This window comes from Gigantopelta aegis, chromosome 2 (assembly GCF_016097555.1).
Source record: "Gigantopelta aegis isolate Gae_Host chromosome 2, Gae_host_genome, whole genome shotgun sequence".
NCBI lineage: Eukaryota > Metazoa > Mollusca > Gastropoda > Neomphalida > Peltospiridae > Gigantopelta > Gigantopelta aegis.
Window position 1 is genome coordinate 29,136,920 of NC_054700.1, and position 19,895 is coordinate 29,156,814.

Consider the following 19,895-nt stretch of genomic DNA (forward strand, 5'->3'; position numbering starts at 1 on the left):
CCCCTATCCACAGAGGTTCAGGCACGCCCACTACGGAATTAGCCTCTGACTTCGCCAGTGACTGACTCCGGAGCAGGCAATTAATGAACTGAACTCGTGTACATGTCTTGTAGTCTTTATTAATATGCATAGGAGCCATGTCGCCTAATCACACCTCTTTTTTAAACATATATTTTATATGTGTGCCTGTCACCCCATAACACGACTCATTGACAGTGTGGCTTTCACCATTACATACATAGATATTAACCCACTGGTGCAGGGGATAATTAAATCATTTCTGGGCCCGTGCTTATAAAGATTTTAGAGTTCAGACTCAATCTCAATTGACGTCACACGCATGCAATTTGTATGGCGTTGCCATGACGTTACTGTCTTAGACTCTATTAGAGTCTCGAGTCTAGACACTAAAAAATTTATAAGCACCAGGCTTGGCCTCACAAATTGTCATATATGCTATGTACGTCGGGTTCGACTATTATATACATAGATATTAACGCACTGGAGCAGGGGATAATTAAATCCTTTCTGGCCTCACAAATTGTCTCATGCCGTTGCTGGGACTCGAACCTGTGGCACCGAATCGCTCGCAACTTGCAGACATTCTACACAAATGCATTTAATTTAGCTTCAAGATTGTACAATATATTGAATATAGGCCTATATCGCAATATTTGGTTAAATATCCCAATATCAAAATTAAGACAATACACAACTCTAACTAGAAGTAAGCATTTTGGAGTTAAATTACTATTAGCATGGTTCATTGTCATATTTTGTTAGGACTTAAGAGTGTAGCGGTCATTGAAAACACTAGCCTTGTATTTAAACCGACACAAGCATCGTTTTAGAATACATGATTTGGTTATCTAATGTCAAAATAATACTTTCATTAAAAACAACAAAAACACAAAAACAAACAACAATAACCCTACCTATCCTTTTTCTTTTTTTCTTTTTTCAAGGACGCTAACCAATTTATTTTTATACTTGGCGTAAGCGGTATTGCCTCGTAGCTCGTTGAGTATTCTCAAAGGAATGCACACACCCGTGCGTGTGTGCGTGCGTGCGTGTGTATGCATGTAATAAAACATAGTATGGGTTTCAAGTGTCGGGGATTATTGCCCCACCCCTGATTCCTACGGCCATGTAGTTGTTATTATGTTTATTTATCACAGTTCCGTGCTCCATCATCGGAAGGAGGAATTTAGACAAACCATGACACAATAGACAGTTATCCGCTGCGTGTACCGTAGAAAACAGCCCGACGGGGAAAGAGTCTATAAAGAAGAAAACGTGATGTTTTCGTGTTCCTTGCGACGAATTCGGTCAACACTGACAAAAGCACAGTTATATTTTAGTTTACGAAACAGTTGTACTTCACCAAGTGTCGACTCTACAACATATGTACGTTTATTTATCAGCTACATGTATATGCAATGAAAATGTGTACTACCGATTATACTTTTTATAGCACTGACTCAGTGACTGATGCGCGGTCGGTCTGGGATCGATCCTCGTCGCTATTTTTCGTTCCAGCCAGTGCACCACGACTGGTATATTAGTGTGTTCTAGTGGTATTGGTGCGTCACTGGCAGTACCCGGTAGTCTTTCGGTTTCATATCAAGAGTAATGTTTCCTTGATTCTTTGCCATTCACAAGACAGGGGCGTAGCGTGATCTGGACCTGGGGGTGGTGGGTGGGGGTCGAATATGAACCAAGTGGACCCTTTTTCTATTTTTGTTTTTGCACCACCAGAAAACTCCATATGTATAAACCTGTATGTTTTAGTTCTGAAAGTGGACCATTGCTTGGGGGGGGGGGGGGGGGGGAGCCTACGCCCTAGCCCGAGTACTCTGACTGTAAGAGAGCTAGACGGACATTTGGACATAAACACGCTCTCATTACAGTCAGAGACCAACCTATGTCTTTTTTTTGGCAATTCCTGACTATCAAACGGTAGGCAACGAGTCCCGCTCTAATACCACAACAATCCTATGTTTGACGTCAAATACCTTTACATCAATCATTTTCGAGTTAAGTGATACAAAAAAATCCACATATTAATCACTAATACACATACTATAGAAAGAAACCCGACAGCACCCACATTCAGCTACGCTTCGTGACACTCCGTCGCAACAATTACAAAGCTCGGCGATCTATTTCGAGACTGGGCGATTCCGCCTTGTGCAGCAGTTACAGGGGTCGTCTCATAAGAGGAGGCAGTACGTAGCACATACTTTTGCCGTATCCTGTCAATAACACCCCAAATGTATCCTTCAAATTCAAAATGGAATCAATAATGTGTAATTGTTTTGGTTTAATGACGTAATGAAATCCAAATTCATCCAAAACGGCATTAGCCAACTCTTCCATGTTGTAACTTCGCTTGATATGAGACGGCCCCTGTAACTGCTGCACAAGGCGGAATCGCCCAGTGCGCAATCACGTGGTCTACGTCTCGAAATAGATCGCCGAGCTTTGCAATTGTTGCGACGGAGTGTCACGAAGCGTAGCTGAATGTGGGTGCTGTCGGGTTTCTTTCTGTAGTAAGTGTATTAGTGATTAATATGTGGATTTTTTTGTATCACTTAACTCGAAAATGATTGATGTAAAGGTATTTGACGTCAAACATAGGATTGTTGTGGTATTAGAGCGGGACTCGTTGCCTACCGTTTGGTAGTCAGGAATTGCCAAAAAAAGACATAGGTTGGTCTCTGACTGTAATGAGAGCGTGTTTATGTCCAAATGTCCGTCTAGCTCTCTTACAGTCAGAGTACTCGGGCTACCTACGCCCCTGCAAGAGGCCATTCAAGTATTATGTAACACTTGAGGGTGTGGGTGAGTGTAGGCTCAGATATTATGTGGCATTACAGGGGGTGGGTGGGTGTATTTAACAGTGTTATAAATAGCACACCTTTTAATTTATTTTTATTCTATTTTATATTTTTCTTCATAAATGTTGTGTCACGGTGACAATGTTTAATGTAGGTACCAGTAGTTATAGCTAGACGTATACACACAATAATGATTATAATTCAAGTTGAAATGCATATCTACGTTTTCCAAAATTGCAAAACAGTACGTTAAAATTTATATTGCACATATTGCATGACTTCTTTGTGAATGGGAGGGTGGGGGTGGTGTTTCTCCAAGCATTACGTAATATTTTGGGGGTATATGGTCTAGCATTATGTAGCATACAGAGGGGGAGGGAGGGTGCCCAAGTTTGACATAAAATAGTGTTGCATAATATTAGAGCTGGTCGGTATTGAAATTTGAGGTTCAATATCGATATAGATCTGTATTTTGGGGGTGATTTACCTCAATATTGGTACGTTATTCAGTACTGACACAACACTGATATCGAGCGGTATTTTCGGTATACACACCTTTAAATGCATGCCTGAGTTGAGGCTCACCCATTAATTTCATCTGAATAAAATTAAATTCCATAAACACGGTTCTCATCTGATTTATACCTAACCCATTTTGCGTTCATTAGATATATTGTTAGTGCTTTACTAAATCATAAATGGCAGGAAAGATATTTCAATACCGACATCTTTATATTTTGAAATTTGCTCAGTACGATAAATTGGTATTGACATTATACCAATACTGAACGGTATATATGATAAACCACCCTGCACTACGTAATATTTGAACAGCCCCCAATGTGGAAACCGATTCTGTGACTCACACTTCCAAAAAAAAAAAAAAATTACCTTAAGTAATAAATTAAAAACTTTTTTATGATTATTAATATTATTTGTATAATTATTGTTATTTTTAAAAATTCAGAATGATTGAAAAGCACATATTTTGTTGCCGGGATGGAGATACTTTGCCCACCTTTTCTTTGAATTAAGCAGGTTAATACATAGCCTCATATTAATATAATGAAAGTAGGTAGATACATCAAAATAGTTTTTTTTGGACTGGCAATTGTTTGGGAAAGAAAGAAAGAAAGAAAGAAAGAAAGAAAGAAATGTTTTATTTAACTATGCACTCAACACATTTTATTTACGGTTATATGGCGTCAGACATATGGTTAAGGACCACACATATTTTGAGAGGAAACCCGCTGTCGCCACATAGGCTACTCTTTTATGACAGGCAGTAAGGGATCTTTTATTTGCGCTTCCCACAGGCAGGATAGCACAAACCATGGCCTTTGTTGAACCAGTTATGGATCACTGGTCGGTGCAAGTGGTTTACACCTACCCATTGAGCCTTGCGGAGCACTCACTCAGGGTTTGGAGTCGGTATCTGGATTAAAAAACCCATGCCTCGACTGGGATCCGAACCCAGTACCTACCAGCCTGTAGACCGATGGCCTGCCACGACGCCACCGAGGCCAGTCAATTGTTTGGGGGCAGCAAAATCTTGGCAGGAAAATTAATATTAGAATCTACTAGCTCTTTATGCCAGATCCATCTGCTGCCCTTCCTGCCCCCACTCTATGTAGCCTGTAGTAGGATCTATTCTTCATAATGGTTTTGGATGTGGTCGAGATAGTTGGAGGGGTGTGAAAAAATATTATTGGCCTAGGTGCATCCAATACACAAATACGTCTCTACTTGCGATGTTAATAATTAATAATAATAATAATGGTATGTATTGTCTTTATGCCATGACAGCCACCGCATTACCAGACTATCGCTGCGACTGGTAATCTAGCAAACATACATGTACACCTGACAAACAAATCACAGTTGGAGACAACTAAAAGAATAGACCTATTAACTAATTAAATACATGTAGTCATTTTATCATTTCAGTATGTAGGTTCTAAACTTAGTATATATATATATATATAGTGCTTCTTCATGAACAAAACATGATACATTGTTGGACAGTTATTTTGATTTGTTTTCTAGCCAGTTTGACAATTGTGTCAACCTTATCGCTGTAATAAATTAAACAAATATATAGCATGATCAGCTATAGCTTGAACGCAGAAGAAGAAAAAGAAGAAACAAATATATGATAAATTATATATTCACAAGTATTATACTATTTGCACAGCCCCCTGAAGTGCATGGCCTGTAGCACATGCTACATGTGACGTGCTACATGTGCTACTAGGATAAACCAGCTCTGTTTGTTTTATATTGTTTTTCATCAACAGTACACATATACACAAAAGAAGAAACCAAAATGTCACCATGCCATCTTATAATTAATTATCAGTCAATTTACTTTCAGTGTGTTTGCAGTTCGTTATGGATTCCCCGTGCGTGTATCCATCATGTAGAAAGAAGGATCATCACTACAAGTGGTTCAAGCAGTTTGTTTACGAGAAGACATAACCCAACATCTTCCTTCTGTACAAAGCAGATAACACCAGATTACAACACTCAGGATGAACAGGCAAACGACAGGTGCACTATATATATAATAATTATATAGGTCTGTATATGTACACAGTGAAACTCCACTATTGCAACGATCGGTGGGACTTCTTAAAATTGGTCTTAATAGTGGGGTGTTCCTCATACCAAATTATTAACATTCAAAATGATGATTGTTTGTAAATATTGTTTGTTAATTTTACGTCCAACCCTCCTTTCCGGTTGTCATCGGCAATGTCTAAACTGATAAAATTAATAGGCTATGACAGTGTATTGACATTTGTATTGAAATGCAAGAATAATCAAGTGTCAAACCTGCTTCCGTTATTTGTGAGCTTGAACCCGTTCTTTTTCTTAATTATTACACAACAGAGATTAACAACTGTCTGGATAAACGACGCCCTCCCGACGTTATAGAATGTCCACTGTACCAAAGGCAATACAAACTCATGTATTCTGTCTCACTTGACTGATTCCAGCTAATCGTTGCATTTGTTATCAATTTCTGTGAAAAAATAAAGTACTAGGAGGGTATAGCATTTGCTTTTATAAAAAACATGTTACTCTGTGTACCAGTTATACACCAGGGTTCGTACGCGCCTGGAAAACCCTTGAAAACCCTTAAAAATAAACTAATGTATTCCAGTGCTTGAATACCTTTGAAAATCATCTTGCGGTCTGGAAAACCCTTGAAAATGATAATTTGATGTCAAATAAAATATAAACGCCTAAAACGGAGGCTTTATTTACTTTATTTAACATGTAATTAAATTATTTGTTTCATTTCCGCGGCACAATCAAATGCCAATCGTCCGGCCAATCGATGTTTACCGGCTCAGTTGACGTGTGAATGTTTGTTGTTGTTTTTTATCTTACGATGCGAGGATCACGCGGCCACGAGATCCAAGCGACGGCGTCGCCATATTGGAAAAGAAAGTTTGTCACTTTTTGCCGCTGGGTATTTAGCAAGTTCAGGGAGCGTGTCAAGTTAATGAATATACATGTGTATTGTAAACCCACAAAGATGGTTGGCACTTGCATGTTTAACGACCTGTGGAAACTCGGTACGGTCTTGGAATTTTGGTAAAGTTGACCTGGAAAGTGCTTGAAAAACCCTGGAATTTTGACTTCCTTTAAGTGTATGAACCCTGATATACTTCTAAATATTATTGTGTGCAAGTTATACATTGACTGTGCACCGTACCTTAAGAAATTAACTATGACTTCCTAGTTCCTGCTTATAAAAGCAACAAAAGTGGTTCTATTTATTCATCATTACATTTCATTTTTTATTTCACTTCAAATTATTTTCATGCTCATATCCAATTAAGGTTCAAGCACGCTGTTCTGGGCACACACCACAACTATCTGGGCTGTCTGTCCAGGACAGTGGGTTAGTTGTTAGTGGTTAGTGAGAAAGAAGAGGGTGTAGTGGTCTTACACCTACCCAATGAGCTGTTAAAACCCGCTCTGAGTGGCAGCCGGTACCGGGATGCGAATCCTGTACCTACTAGCCTTATTTCCGATGGCTTAACCACACCACCACCGAGGCCAGTATAATCTGCAAATGAGGTGAAAATGTCAGACCATAGTCAGTGGACACACTGTTCTCATCGCGTAAATATTTGGTGCTAAATAAGAATTAAATAAATATAGTTCCATTGCTCAAATAAAACATAACTTTTATTGTGTTCATCAAACAAACAAATGGATACTGCTAATATGTGTAGGTAGGTATGTATAGATAGATAGATTGTAGATAGGTAGGCAGGCATGCACGTACTCAAACACATACATACATACACACACACACACACTCTTACATAGATTCACTGGTGGCATATATTGAAGATCTGTCAGAGGTTTATGAACTGCACCAGAACTATTATGTGCTGTTTGTTGTAAAGTTGGGTTTTGAAAACATTTAATAATACATGCATGTTGAAATAACCTTGAGTTATCATATTACCCAAAGAGAGTTTTAAGAGTGTTGAGGTATTGCTAACAGCTTGTTTTCTTCAGTGTACATACAGTGCTGTCTGAGAGTGTGTTTGAGACGGCTGCCGACAAGACGCTGGACTCACTGGCAGAATTTTTTGAAGATCTCCCCGAGGTTCACCCGCTGCATGATGACTACGATGTGCTGTTTGCCGTAAGTCTGACCAATGAACACACGTCTCCCTCTCATTGTATACACATAGACGTAGCCCAGGGGTAAAGCGCTCGCCTGATGTGCGGTCGGTCTAGGATCGATTCCTGTCAGTGGGTGCAATGGGCTATTTTCCGTTCCAGCCAGACCATGACTGGTATATCAAAGGCAGTAGTATGTGCTGTCCTGTCTGTGGGATGGCAGGGATTTACCGGACGCACAAAACTTGTGTATAGGACGCACTAAAACTTAACTGGACCCGCAAAAATAGAGATACTGCCGTGGGACGCATAAAATATCTGACATTTTTAGTAACCCTGTCCACTATCAAAGATCGATCATTCTGTGTAACACACTATTTCTTTTCGACCTATAAACTGCGTATTCAAATGGGGATTCCCCATATCGAAAACAAAAAGTTTTAATCTCTGGGAACACTGCGTCTTTATCCTTTGCTGCGCTTAATCGGGTAAAGTTGGTAATTTCCGGAAAGAGATCGCGGATTTGCGATCATTCGGAACTTCTCGTCAACAGGCCGAACACAATCGGAAATTCCCGGGCGAATAAAACTAAATTGGTACAATGTTCTGATTTGCATTAACAAACAAGTAGCACGATTCATAAACAACGCATGGTATTGTGAGTGTCATTTAGCTTGCAGGAAATGGTTCAAATAATTATACAGATCAAAGTGAAATTTTGATTTTGAAAGAATAAACAATGAATACCGACATTGATTTCCCGAAAGGAAAAACAACACAGCTTGTTAAATTTACTTTAATGAAACATATAGTATACACGTGATTTGTTGTCTGCAGCTCTCTGTCGTTTGTGTGGTTTTGGGACCCTTTGTTTTCAGGTTGGGACCCCCAGAAAAAAAAGAGGCGAGTCCAAGGGACCCCCATTTCAGAAAAACAAGGTAAATCCCTGGGATGGTGCATATAAAAGATCCCTTGTTGCTAATCGAAATGAGTACCCCATGAAGTGGAGACAGCAGGTTTCCTCTCTCAATATATGTGTGGTCCTTAACCATATGACTGATGCCATGTAACTGTAAATAAAATGTGTTGAGCGCGTCATTAAATAAACCATTTTCTTCCTTCCCTGTCATTGGCCTGTATACATGTAGACGTAACCCAGGGGTAAAGCACTTGCCTAATGCGTGGTCAGTCTAGGATCGATTCCCGTTGGTGGGCCCAATGGGCTATTTTTCTTTCCAGCCAATGCACCATGACTGGTATATCAAAGGCAGTGGTACATGCTATCTTATCTGTGAGATGGTGTATATAAAAGATCCCTTGCAATTAATGGAAAAATGTAGCGGGTTTCCTCTCTAGGACTATATGTCAAACTTACCAAATGTTTGACATCCAATAGCCGATGATTAATAAATCAGTGTGCTCTAGTGGTGTCATTAAGCAAAACAAATTTTAAACAAAGGCTGTGGTATGTGCTATCCTGTCTGGTATGGTGTATATAAAAAATCCCTTGCTACTAATGAAAAAATGTAGCAGGTTTCCTCTCTAATTTACCAAATGTTTGACATGCAATAGCCAATGATTAATAAATCAGTGTGCTCTAGTGGTGTTGTTAAACAAAACACATTTTTAACTGTCGACCAAGTGTTAAAATAACACATTAAGACACCAATTAGCCATACTTTTCAAATGTGTCCTTTTAATTTAATTTGTTTATGTTTTCTCTAGCTCTTCAGCTTATTCACTGGATGTACTCAAACACAGTTTTTAAATGTTACCAGTAATGTTGTAATCTAAAATAATAACAAAATGTCCGAGAAACATTACCTCAATCAGAAAAGGATGATTAATAATAGTGTTTGGCATAATCTAAATGCAGTTACCTCCCTTGTATGAGAATGACCAAAATTGACAGTATGCAGAGAAAATAAAATAATGTTTGGATAGTATGTAATACAGGATTTCTAGAATGTTTTTAAAATCCACTAGCCATGGGATCAGTGATTTTTAAAATTTACTAGCCACGATCAAAAATCCACTAGCCCTACTTTACTTTTAAGTTAAAACTAAAAGTTTACTAAGTAATAGTAATAATCAGATTTGTCACCTAAAGAGGAAGATAAAGCTTAAAAATACTAACTTTGGGAGGTTGGGGTGGGGTCAGGATATTTATATTTACAAAATAGACTTAACTGCAACACTTGACAAAAAAAATTCACTAGCCGTCGGGCATGGCAATAGTAGTTCTTTACTAGCCCAACATTGAATATCACCAGCCATAATCTCAATCTAATTAAAATTAGCTCCACTATTACATGTGGATCTAAAGACAGCCAGTTGGAGCTCATGTCCACCGATCAAAACCTTATTTGCAGAATCCTGCCAGTGATTTAAAACTAACAACACTGCGTAGTCCCCAATGTCCAGGTAACATTTCATCTGTAAATAATAATTTAAATATTGACCAATCACACTTCGCCTTTTATAACGTTATTTGGGAGCATACAAATTCTAAAAATATCGGGCGAGTCTATTTTAGTGGCCGCAGTACAGCGAACCATACCAATACGTACCGGGTGGGTTATCAGTCTTCAATTTTACATTAAAAATTATTTATTTATTTATAAAATTTAAAACAACTAAATCAGTCTTCAGTTTTACATTACAAATTATTTATTTTATAAAATAAAACATGTTTTAAGGCATTCGTAATTCACACGAAACATGTCGTATACCCTCAGGATAATTCGGAATGTTTTCAAATTATTTTTAAATTACTCGCAGGATTCTGCAAGTATGGTTTTGATTGGTGGACATGAGCTCCAACTGGCTGTCTTTAGATCCACATGTAATAGTGGAGCTAATTTTAATTAGATTGCCATAATCTAGAAGCCCTGAGTAATAATACTGTGTTCTGGGCTATTATTGAGACATTGGGTATAGTGAGAAGTAGGAAGCTCCTCAGAGGGAGGAAAGTCTAGATAGAAATAAAGGAAAACTTCGGGGCTCACACTGAAACAAACTGTGGTTTAACCAATTTTCAGAAATGTAGAGTATTTCCTTGAAATTCATTAAAATGTGGTTAATTTGAGGAATATTTTATTAGTCAAAGTCTAAATTTGGTTGCCATTTTGTATAAAAATTAGCAGTTTGCTAATTTGGCAATACACAGGGTGAACCCTACACTTAATATACTCACAGATTGGGTGTCTAGGGATGTAGTAGTATATTATAATCATTGGGTGTCTAGGGATGTAGTAGTATATTATAATCATTGGGTGTCTAGGGATGTAGTAGCATATTATAATCATTGGGTGTCTAGGGATGTAGTAGCATATTATAATCATTGGGTGTCTAGGGATAGTAGTATTTGGGTGTCTAGGGGTGTAGTAGTATATTATAATCATTGGGTGTCTAGGGATGTAGTAGTATATTATAATCATTGGGTGTCTAGGGATGTAGTAGTATATTATAATCATTGGGTGTCTAGGGATGTAGTAGCATATTATAATCATTGGGTGTCTAGGGATGTAGTAGCATAGTAGTATATTATAATCATTGGGTGTCTAGGGATGTAGTAGTATATTATAATCGTTGGGTGTCTAGGGATGTAGTAGCATATTATAATCGTTGGGTGTCTAGGGATGTAGTAGCATATTATAATCATTGGGTTATAATTGGGTGTCTAGGGATGTCTATTATAATCATTGGGATCTAGGGATGTAGTAGTATATTATAATCATTGGGTGTCTAGGGATGTAGTAGCATATTATAATCATTGGTGTCTAGGGATGTAGTAGCATATTATAATCTTTGGGTGTCTAGGGATGTAGTAGCATATTATAATTGTTGGGTGTCTAGGGATGTAGTAGCATATTATAATCGTTGGGTGTCTAGGGATGTAGTAGCATATTATAATCATTGGGTGTCTAGGGATGTAGTAGCATATTATAATCGTTGGGTGTCTAGGGATGTAGTAGCATATTATAATCATTGGGTGTCTAGTCTATATTATATCATAGGTGTCTAGGGATGTAGTAGTATATTATAATCATTGGGTGTCTAGGGATGTAGTAGCATATTATAATCATTGGGTGTCTAGGGATGTAGTAGCATATTATAATCATTGGTGTCTAGGGATGTAGTAGTATACTATAAGTGTTGGGTGTCTAGGGATGTAGTAGTATACTATAATTGTTGGGTGTCTAGAGATGTAGTAGCATAGTATAATCACTGGGTGTCTAGGGATGTAGTAGCATATTATAATCACTGGGTGTCTAGGGATGTAGTAGCGTATTATAATCGTTGGGTGTCTAGGGATCTAGTAGCATATTATAATCATTGGGTGTCTAGGGATCTAGTGGCATATTATAATCGTTGGGTGTCTAGGGATGTAGTAGCATATTATAATCGTTGGGTGTCTAGGGATGTATCTGTAGTAGCATATTATAATTGTTGTGTGTAAGCTGGTTCCATCGTTCATACTTCCATGAATTAAAAACAAATAATCCTCTGAAATGTTTTAAAATAAAAATAACAGTACCTGCTAATCTTTAAATTTTGTCTTGTACAGGACGGTGTGTTGACAGTGAAGCTTGGTGGAGACTTCGGCACATACGTGATAAACAAACAGACCCCCAATAAACAGATCTGGCTTTCTTCACCTGTCAGGTGAGTTTACTGTTTGCCACAGAATGCCGGGGACAACATTTCAAAGTCTTAGGTAACCGAAAGTCAGTTCACATGAGTTTTACTTAGGTAACCGATTGTTTGGTTACGTGAATATAGTTCTCGTAACCGATGAGTTAGGCCTACCTAATCCTAAAACACTTGAACTACGGTTCTGTGCTACAAAAACATAAACTGATATTTACTTTCATTACTGATATATGGTACTTTTAATTTTAGAATGTAATTGTTCACCACGTAACCAATTGGCAGTTCTCATGATCTTAAAGTTGCGTAACCAACACACGAACAGAACAATATTGTGTCCTTAGAATGTGAAGTTTTTAAAACAACCTCCAGCTCCCACTCATGGAAATCTTGTCTGTTTATCTATGAGATTATATTCTCAAGCACTCCACATCCCAGTCCTTGTTCCTGAGGCTGTGCCAGGCCATGTGTCTGGCCATTGCATACACAACCTGTTCTTGTACAACCATACACAGAGTTTGCTGCCATGGAAACAAAGCAAGAATACAAGAGGTGCGTTGCCTGTGTATATTTTATAATGGGGCCCATTGAATCCTGGAGTTGTGAAATGCAAATGTCGTTTTCCAAGCCTCGTAAGTTGCACATTAGGTCATGGAAAGTTATGAAAAATGAAAACTGGTTGATAATTATTTGTAGTTTTACCCATTTAAAATTACACAAGAATAGATGAGCAATTCACATTGAAATGTTACAATATTGTTGGATTATGTTGATGGTTACAGAACAGTCCTTGAAAGTCCTACAAGGATCTCTGAGAATGTCTTCAAAACACAGAAAGTCGTAGCATGTGGTTGATAAAGTCGCCTGTATGAAGCCTGTAAGAGTTGGCCCAACACACCTAAACGGGAAACTCAAGATTATTAATTTAAAAATTACATTGTTCTTTGATATAGTATAGGGAGTGGCATTTAGCTCAGTCGGTTGAGTGCTTGCTTGAGGTACTTGCATCGCAGGATCGAATCACCTCAGTGGATCCATTCAACTGATTGGGGTTTTTCTCGTTCCAACCAGTGCATCACAACTGGTCAAAGGCTGTGGTATGTACTTTCCTGTCTGTGGGCAAGTGCATATATAAGATCCCTTGCTACTAATGAAAAAATGTAGTAGGTTTCCTCTCTAAGACTATGTCAGAGTTACCACATGTTTGACATCCAATAGCCAATGATTATTAAATCAATGTTCTCTAGTGGTGTCGTTAAACAAACTTTTTGATATTGTATAACTATTAGGTTTTTTAAAGTGGGTGTAACATGGGTCTTTTACAGTGACACTCCTCTAAACCAAACACCCTCGGGACCAAGTAAAAGTCCGGTTTTAAGAGGTATCCAGTTTAGAGAGGTTCTCTTCCGTACATATATTTAAAAAGGGACCATGAAAACATCCAGTTTTGAGGGAATTACGGTTTACAGAGGGTCCGGTTTTGAGAGGTTTCACTGTATATGTGTTGTTAGCGGGGTGGTGGTTGGTGTGCATATATGTACATGTCTAATATCGGTGTAGGGTATGTACTGTCCCGTGCGGTTGCAGTCCTCCTACAGACGAAGCACCTGGCAGTGAATTGTGGGAATGATCACCACCGTGACATGATTCTGTTTGAACTTGGTCTTGTGCGGAGTTTCTCATTCTGGTCATACAGTTAAGAATTGTAATAAAAACAACCGGCCTTGGTGGCGTTGTGGTTAGGCCGTCGGTCTACAGGCTGGTAGGTACTGGGTTCGGATCCCAGTTGAGGCATGGGATTTTTCATCCAGATACCGACTTCAAACCTTGAGTGAGTGTTCAGCAAGGCTCAATGGGTAGGTGTAAACCACTTGCACCTACCAGTGATCCATAACTGGTTCAACAAAGGCCATGGTTTGTGCTATCCTGCCTGTGGGAAGCGCAAATAAAAGATCCCTTGCTGCTAATCGGAAAGAGTAGTCCATGTAGTGGCGACAGCGGGTTTCTTCTCAAAATCTGTGTCGTCCTTAACCATATGTCTGACGCCATATAACCGTAAATAAAATGTGTTGAGTGCGTCGTTAAATAAAACATTTCTTTCTTTTTGTAATAAAAACAAGGAACAAATTAACCTCAGAAAAGAGAAATGAAATAGTCCTGGACAAAAAACCCAGCTTGTGTCACAGTGAGAGGCAGGACGTATCCCAGTGGTGAAGCGCACACCTGATGTGTGGTCAGTCTAGGATCAATCCCCGTCAGTGGGCCCATTGGGCTATTTCTGATTCCAACCAGTGTACACACTACGACTGGTAGATCAAAGGTTGTGGTATGTGCTATCCTGTCTGTGGGATGGTATATATAAAATATCTCTTGCTACTAATGGAAAAATGTAGTGGGTTTCCTCTCTATGACTGTGTCAAAATGACCATATGCTTGACATCCAATAGCCGATGATTAATAAATCAATGTGCTCTAGTGGTGTCGTTAAACAAAACAAACTTTTGTGTGACAGTAATTGCAAGAAAATATTAGTAAGAATCAGAGTACAATCTAGAATGCTAACTATACTGACGGCCAAAAGAAACTATACTAAGAAAAATTTACTTAATTTCCTTTGACCAGCCTCAGTGGCCTTGTGGTTAGGCCAACGGTCTACAGGCTGGTAGGTACTGGGTTCGGATCCCAGTCGAGGCATGGGATTTTTAATCTAGATACTGAATGAATGAATGAATGAATGAATGAATGAATGAATGTTTAACGACACCCCAGCATGAAAAACTACATCGGCTATTGGGTGTCAAACTATGGTAATGCAAATAAATAAAGTGATGATCAACATCAATATAAAAATTCAAGATTTAAACAAAAACAGTGTAAAGAACTGTGCAAAAACACAAAGATCACAGCGAGATACTGAATTTTACTCAAAACTTCAATTTTGTGCTGTATTGGCCATTGTCAAAGAAAATGTTACACCCCTGCACCACAGTGAGGTTACAGCACGCGCAGCGGACTAGATACCGACTCCAAACCCTGAGTGAGTGCTCCGCAAGGCTCAATGGGTAGGTGTAAACAACTTGCACCGACCAGTGATCCATATCTGGTGCAACAAAGGCCATGGTTTGTGCTATCCTGCCTGTGGGAAGCGCAAATAAAAGATCCCTTGCTGCCTGTCATAAAAGAGTAGCCTATGTGGCGACAGCGGGTTTCCTCTAAAAACAGTGTTAGTATGACCACATGTTTGATGTCCAATAGCCAATGATAAGATAAAAAATCAATGTGCTCTAGTGGCGTCATTAAATAAAACAAACTTTTTAATTTCCTTTGTAATTTGGAAAATGGAAATAAAAGGTAGATTAAATATTTTTATAGAATAAAATTTTGTTCCCAAGATTCTAAAACATCATTCTCATGAATATAGATTCCCAGTCTGGAGCTCCACGTGGTAAGACGTGTTTGTTTCGTTTGTGCACACTGCACGTGCTTTTGTGTGCTCGACTTGGGGGTCCTTTATTTCGTTGTTTTTGTCAGCGAAATGAAGTTTATTACTGGGATGTATGCGGCCATTGGAACTGATTGAATGCTGGAACGCTTCTCGTTTCGACAGTCTGCACCACCTGGATGGATTCTTTTCTAGCGAGATTCCTTGCCTCCACGTCATTTCTCCGTCTGACTGTCGACTTGGTTTTTTTTGTGACTTGTATGACGGCCATTCTGCAGAACACCACGGTTGTTCGCGTTTAGTCTCTACATGTCCGAGCCTGTCCTAGCAGCACTGGAAGATTGACCGCCCCACTCTAAGAAGAAATAGGAAGCGGGGTCGGCCCCTACTACTCTTTTTCTAGACTTTACCTTGCTTTATAGTGATACCATCTCGTATCCTCCGGAGTCGGGCCCGTCCGCACCACTATACCAACCCATGACGACTGGACTATACCCTAGTCTGATACTCTCTCTCGTTCAGACGGATCCAGCTTCTCAAGATCTGTATTTCAACACAGCACTAAACCTTCAACGTCTATCGACTGTCAATCTAGGGGTTTTCTTGACAGGATGCAACCCATCTCGTCCCTTTAAGCTGTGCACCCAAACGGCCTTAACGAGGCCACTCGCGTGGACATATCGATCAGACTTTAAACTTTTAGATCTGCGTTCAAAATTTTATGTCGAAATTACTTTTTTTTCTTTTTAATATTATTAAATAGTCTGATCCTCTCTTCTTTCTCTTATTTAGTTTTGGACTGTCCTTCTAAAATGCTCCAAATTATGTAAATATTAATTGCTATTTTCAAAATTCTGCCCATTTTGACAATTTCTGACAACTCTCTCCCCGTATCTGTCTGTGTGTGTGTGTGTGTGTCACTCTGTGCGTGTGTGCCTCTCTCTCGCTCTCTCTCTCTCTCTCTCTCTCTCTCGCTCTCTCTCTCAATTTTATTAATTTGTCTGTCCTGTAAAAGTTGTAATGTGTAGAGAGAGACCTTAGTATAGGCATCGCCCCAATGTTAACACAAACGTCAATAAATATTGTTTTTAAAAAAAAAGTTCTACATGATCATGATGGGTTATGTAAAAAACGAAAAATGGTTACCTGAATTTATTTTTACATAACCCGTAAATGGTTTACACAAATTTTTAATTCTCTAAGGCCTGGTAGTAATGTGTTTTGCTGCAATGTATTGTATTTTAATTATTTTCTTTCAGTGGTCCAAAACGCTACGACTTTATAAAGGATCAGTGGATATACAAGCGTCATGGTGTCAGCTTGCACAACCTTCTCTCTACGGAGCTCACACTGTCTCTAAACATTGTCATAGATCTCAGAGCTTGTGCTTATGGACACCCTCCGCCTTTATAGCACATTGTGTTACCATGTAGGACTTGCTAAAAAATCTCTGCACATGCATCTATGGACATTGTGCATGTTATGGAATACTGTGCTGTTACCGGACATATTATAGATTTCAGAGCTTGTGCTTATGGACACCCTCCGCATTTATAGCACATTTTGTTATCATGTAGTACTTGCTACAAATCTCAGAGCATGCATCTATGGACATTGTGCATGTTATGGAATACTGTGCTGTTACGGACATATGATAGATTTCGGAGCTTGCATCTGTGGATGTGTGTTGGTATATTGCGATATTAACCTGAAATCATGTGCATAGCTTTATCATGTACTGTTACAGATCAAGTTTGACTTTCATGGCAATTTACCCATTTTTGACAGAGTTATGGCCCTTGAACTTAGGCAATCTGAAAACAAAATTTCCGGACTTCTTTTGTAGAAGGCCTTGAGATACTGAACTGAAATCTTGTATATAGACGGGTTTTTCGATTGTCGCCAAGCAGTTTATGACGTTGTCGATAGATGGCGTAACCGTACGGCCGCCATTAAGGGAGTGAAATTCACGCAACAATAACATGTGACGGCGTTGCAGCTGGGTGCAATTTCAGGTTTTATTATTTTTTTGGAACGTTTTGCAAAAGCAAAACCAGTCTCTTGGTTAATTCAACCTCATTTAAAGATTGTATATTCATATGAATATCGGTGGAAATCTGTGAATGATTAAAAACATATATAATAAAGCACCTATACACGCCAATACAAAAGCATAACGAATAAATTAAACACACGCAAGTGTGAATAATTTTGATGGTTATTAAGTGAAACTTTACTGAATGCATCCTAAAATATAGAAAAGTATTTCAATTATGTACGTTTGTAGAAAACGTGGTGTACCATTTTGAAAAAAGATAGACTGACCTTAGATCTAGAGTAGATGTCAACGTTTAGATGTTACTATTATTAGCTTTGGGATATTCCAGATGTTAACACTGCCAAATATTTATCTCTTATTTATTTTTATTTTATTTTATATATACATACGAGTTATTATGGTGTTAAATGTGTGCGATAACATGATAAATAATTTACTGACGTAACACGCATGCATGCCACACTGAAAATCGCACCCCACCCATTTCGTCGAATTTTGTTAATAATTATTTTTTATTTTATTTTTTTATTTTATTATTTTTATTATTAATTAATTAATAAATAATAATAAATAAAATAAAAAATTAATTAATTTATTTGTTATTATTTTATAATTATAATATATATTTTTAAAATTATCTTTTGTTTCTTGAACAAAAAATTAATTAGATTAATCATACACAATATACAACACTAAATTACCCCGGAAATGCGCTTCTGGTTTGTCATAAAATTTTCTATATACTAGTTAATTACAAAACGAACCCCTTTGACACTTGGTGATGACCAAGGCAAGTACAAACAAAACAGGAGCTTAGGCTGGTGGGGGGGGGGGGGGTCATCTTTTACCCTCGTCCGCTGAGGCTAAAATATTGTTTTAATGTTCAATACATTAGACTATACAAGTGTCCAGGGAAATTATATTTGCTTGCATAAGTTTAAATTATTCGTTATGCTTTTATATTCGCGTGTATGGGCTATATTATAGTATATACATGCTTTATTATTTATGTTTTTAATGATTAATACACTTCCACCCACTTTGATGTGAATCTACAATCTTTAAATGAGGTTGTATTATTCGACATACTGGTTTTGCTTTCACAAAATGTACTAAAATGGTAATAAATACTGAAAATGCACCCAGATCCAATGCCTTCACATGTTATTATTGTGCGAATTTCACTCCCTTAATGGCGGACCGATCAAGTGATTATAAACATGGCCGCGCACAGTACTTTATCATGTACTGTTACAGATGAAGTTTAACTTTCATGGCGATTTAATCATGTTTGACAGAGTTATGGTCCTTGAACTTAGAATACATGAAAATTTGTTTTCCATACTTTTGTTTTGCAATACCTGAAAATTCTGAGGTGAAATTTTGTATATAACTTTATCATGTACTGTTACTGATCAAGTTTAACATTCATGGTGATTTACTCACTTTTCGGAGATGTTTGGCCTTTGATTTTAGGAGATGTGAAAAATGTAGGGGACTTGTATTGTTTTAGCAGTACTCTCAAAATGCTTGCTTTATAAAGTTCCAGAGAGCATGCTCCAGACCTCACCTAAAGATCTCACTTCCTTAGGGAGCTCAGGCCATTTGACTTTGACAAACTGAAGTGGGCTGGACGTAGCCCAGTGGTAAAGTGCTCGCTTGATGTGTGATCAGTCTGGGATCGATCCCCGTCAGTGGGCTCATTGGGCTATTTCTTGTTCCAGCCAGTGCAGCACGACTAGTATATCAAAGGCTGTGGTATGTACTACCCTGTCTAATCGAAAAGAATAGCCCATGAAGTGGCGACAGCGGGTTTCCTCTCAATATATGTGTGGCCCTTAACCACGTCTGACGCCATATAACCATAAATAAAATTGGTTAAGTACATCATTAAATAAAACATTTTTTTTTTTTTTTTTTGGGACAAACTGAAAGGGGTCGGATTTGGCTCAGTTGGTTGAGCGCTCGCTTGAGGTGCTTGCATCGCAGAATCGAACCACCTTGGTGGATCGATTCAACTGATTGGGGTTTTTCTTCAGTGCACCCCAACCTGGTCAAAGGCCGTGGTATGTGTTTTTCTGTCTGTATGAAAGTGCATATAAAAGATCCATTGCTGCTAATGGAAAAAATGTAGCAGGTTTCCTCTGATGACTACAGGTTAGAATTACCAAATGTTTGACATCCAATAGATGATGATTAATTAATCAATGTGCTCTAGTGGTGTTATTAAACAAAAAGAACTTTTAACATT

At 38.3% G+C, this 19,895-nt stretch overlaps 1 protein-coding gene across 1 annotated transcript; it reads left to right on the plus strand.

Annotated features, from left to right (window-relative positions):
• The first annotated feature begins 1,270 nt into the window (after positions 1-1,270).
• Positions 1,271-18,231, plus strand: LOC121377651 (frataxin, mitochondrial-like). The gene is made up of 5 exons (XM_041505725.1): positions 1,271-1,407; positions 5,215-5,390; positions 7,383-7,512; positions 12,061-12,158; positions 16,845-18,231. Exons 1-5 carry the CDS (start codon positions 1,300-1,302, stop codon positions 16,996-16,998), a joined length of 666 nt encoding a protein of 221 aa, XP_041361659.1. The 5' UTR covers positions 1,271-1,299; the 3' UTR covers positions 16,999-18,231.
• The last annotated feature ends 1,664 nt before the right edge of the window (positions 18,232-19,895 follow it).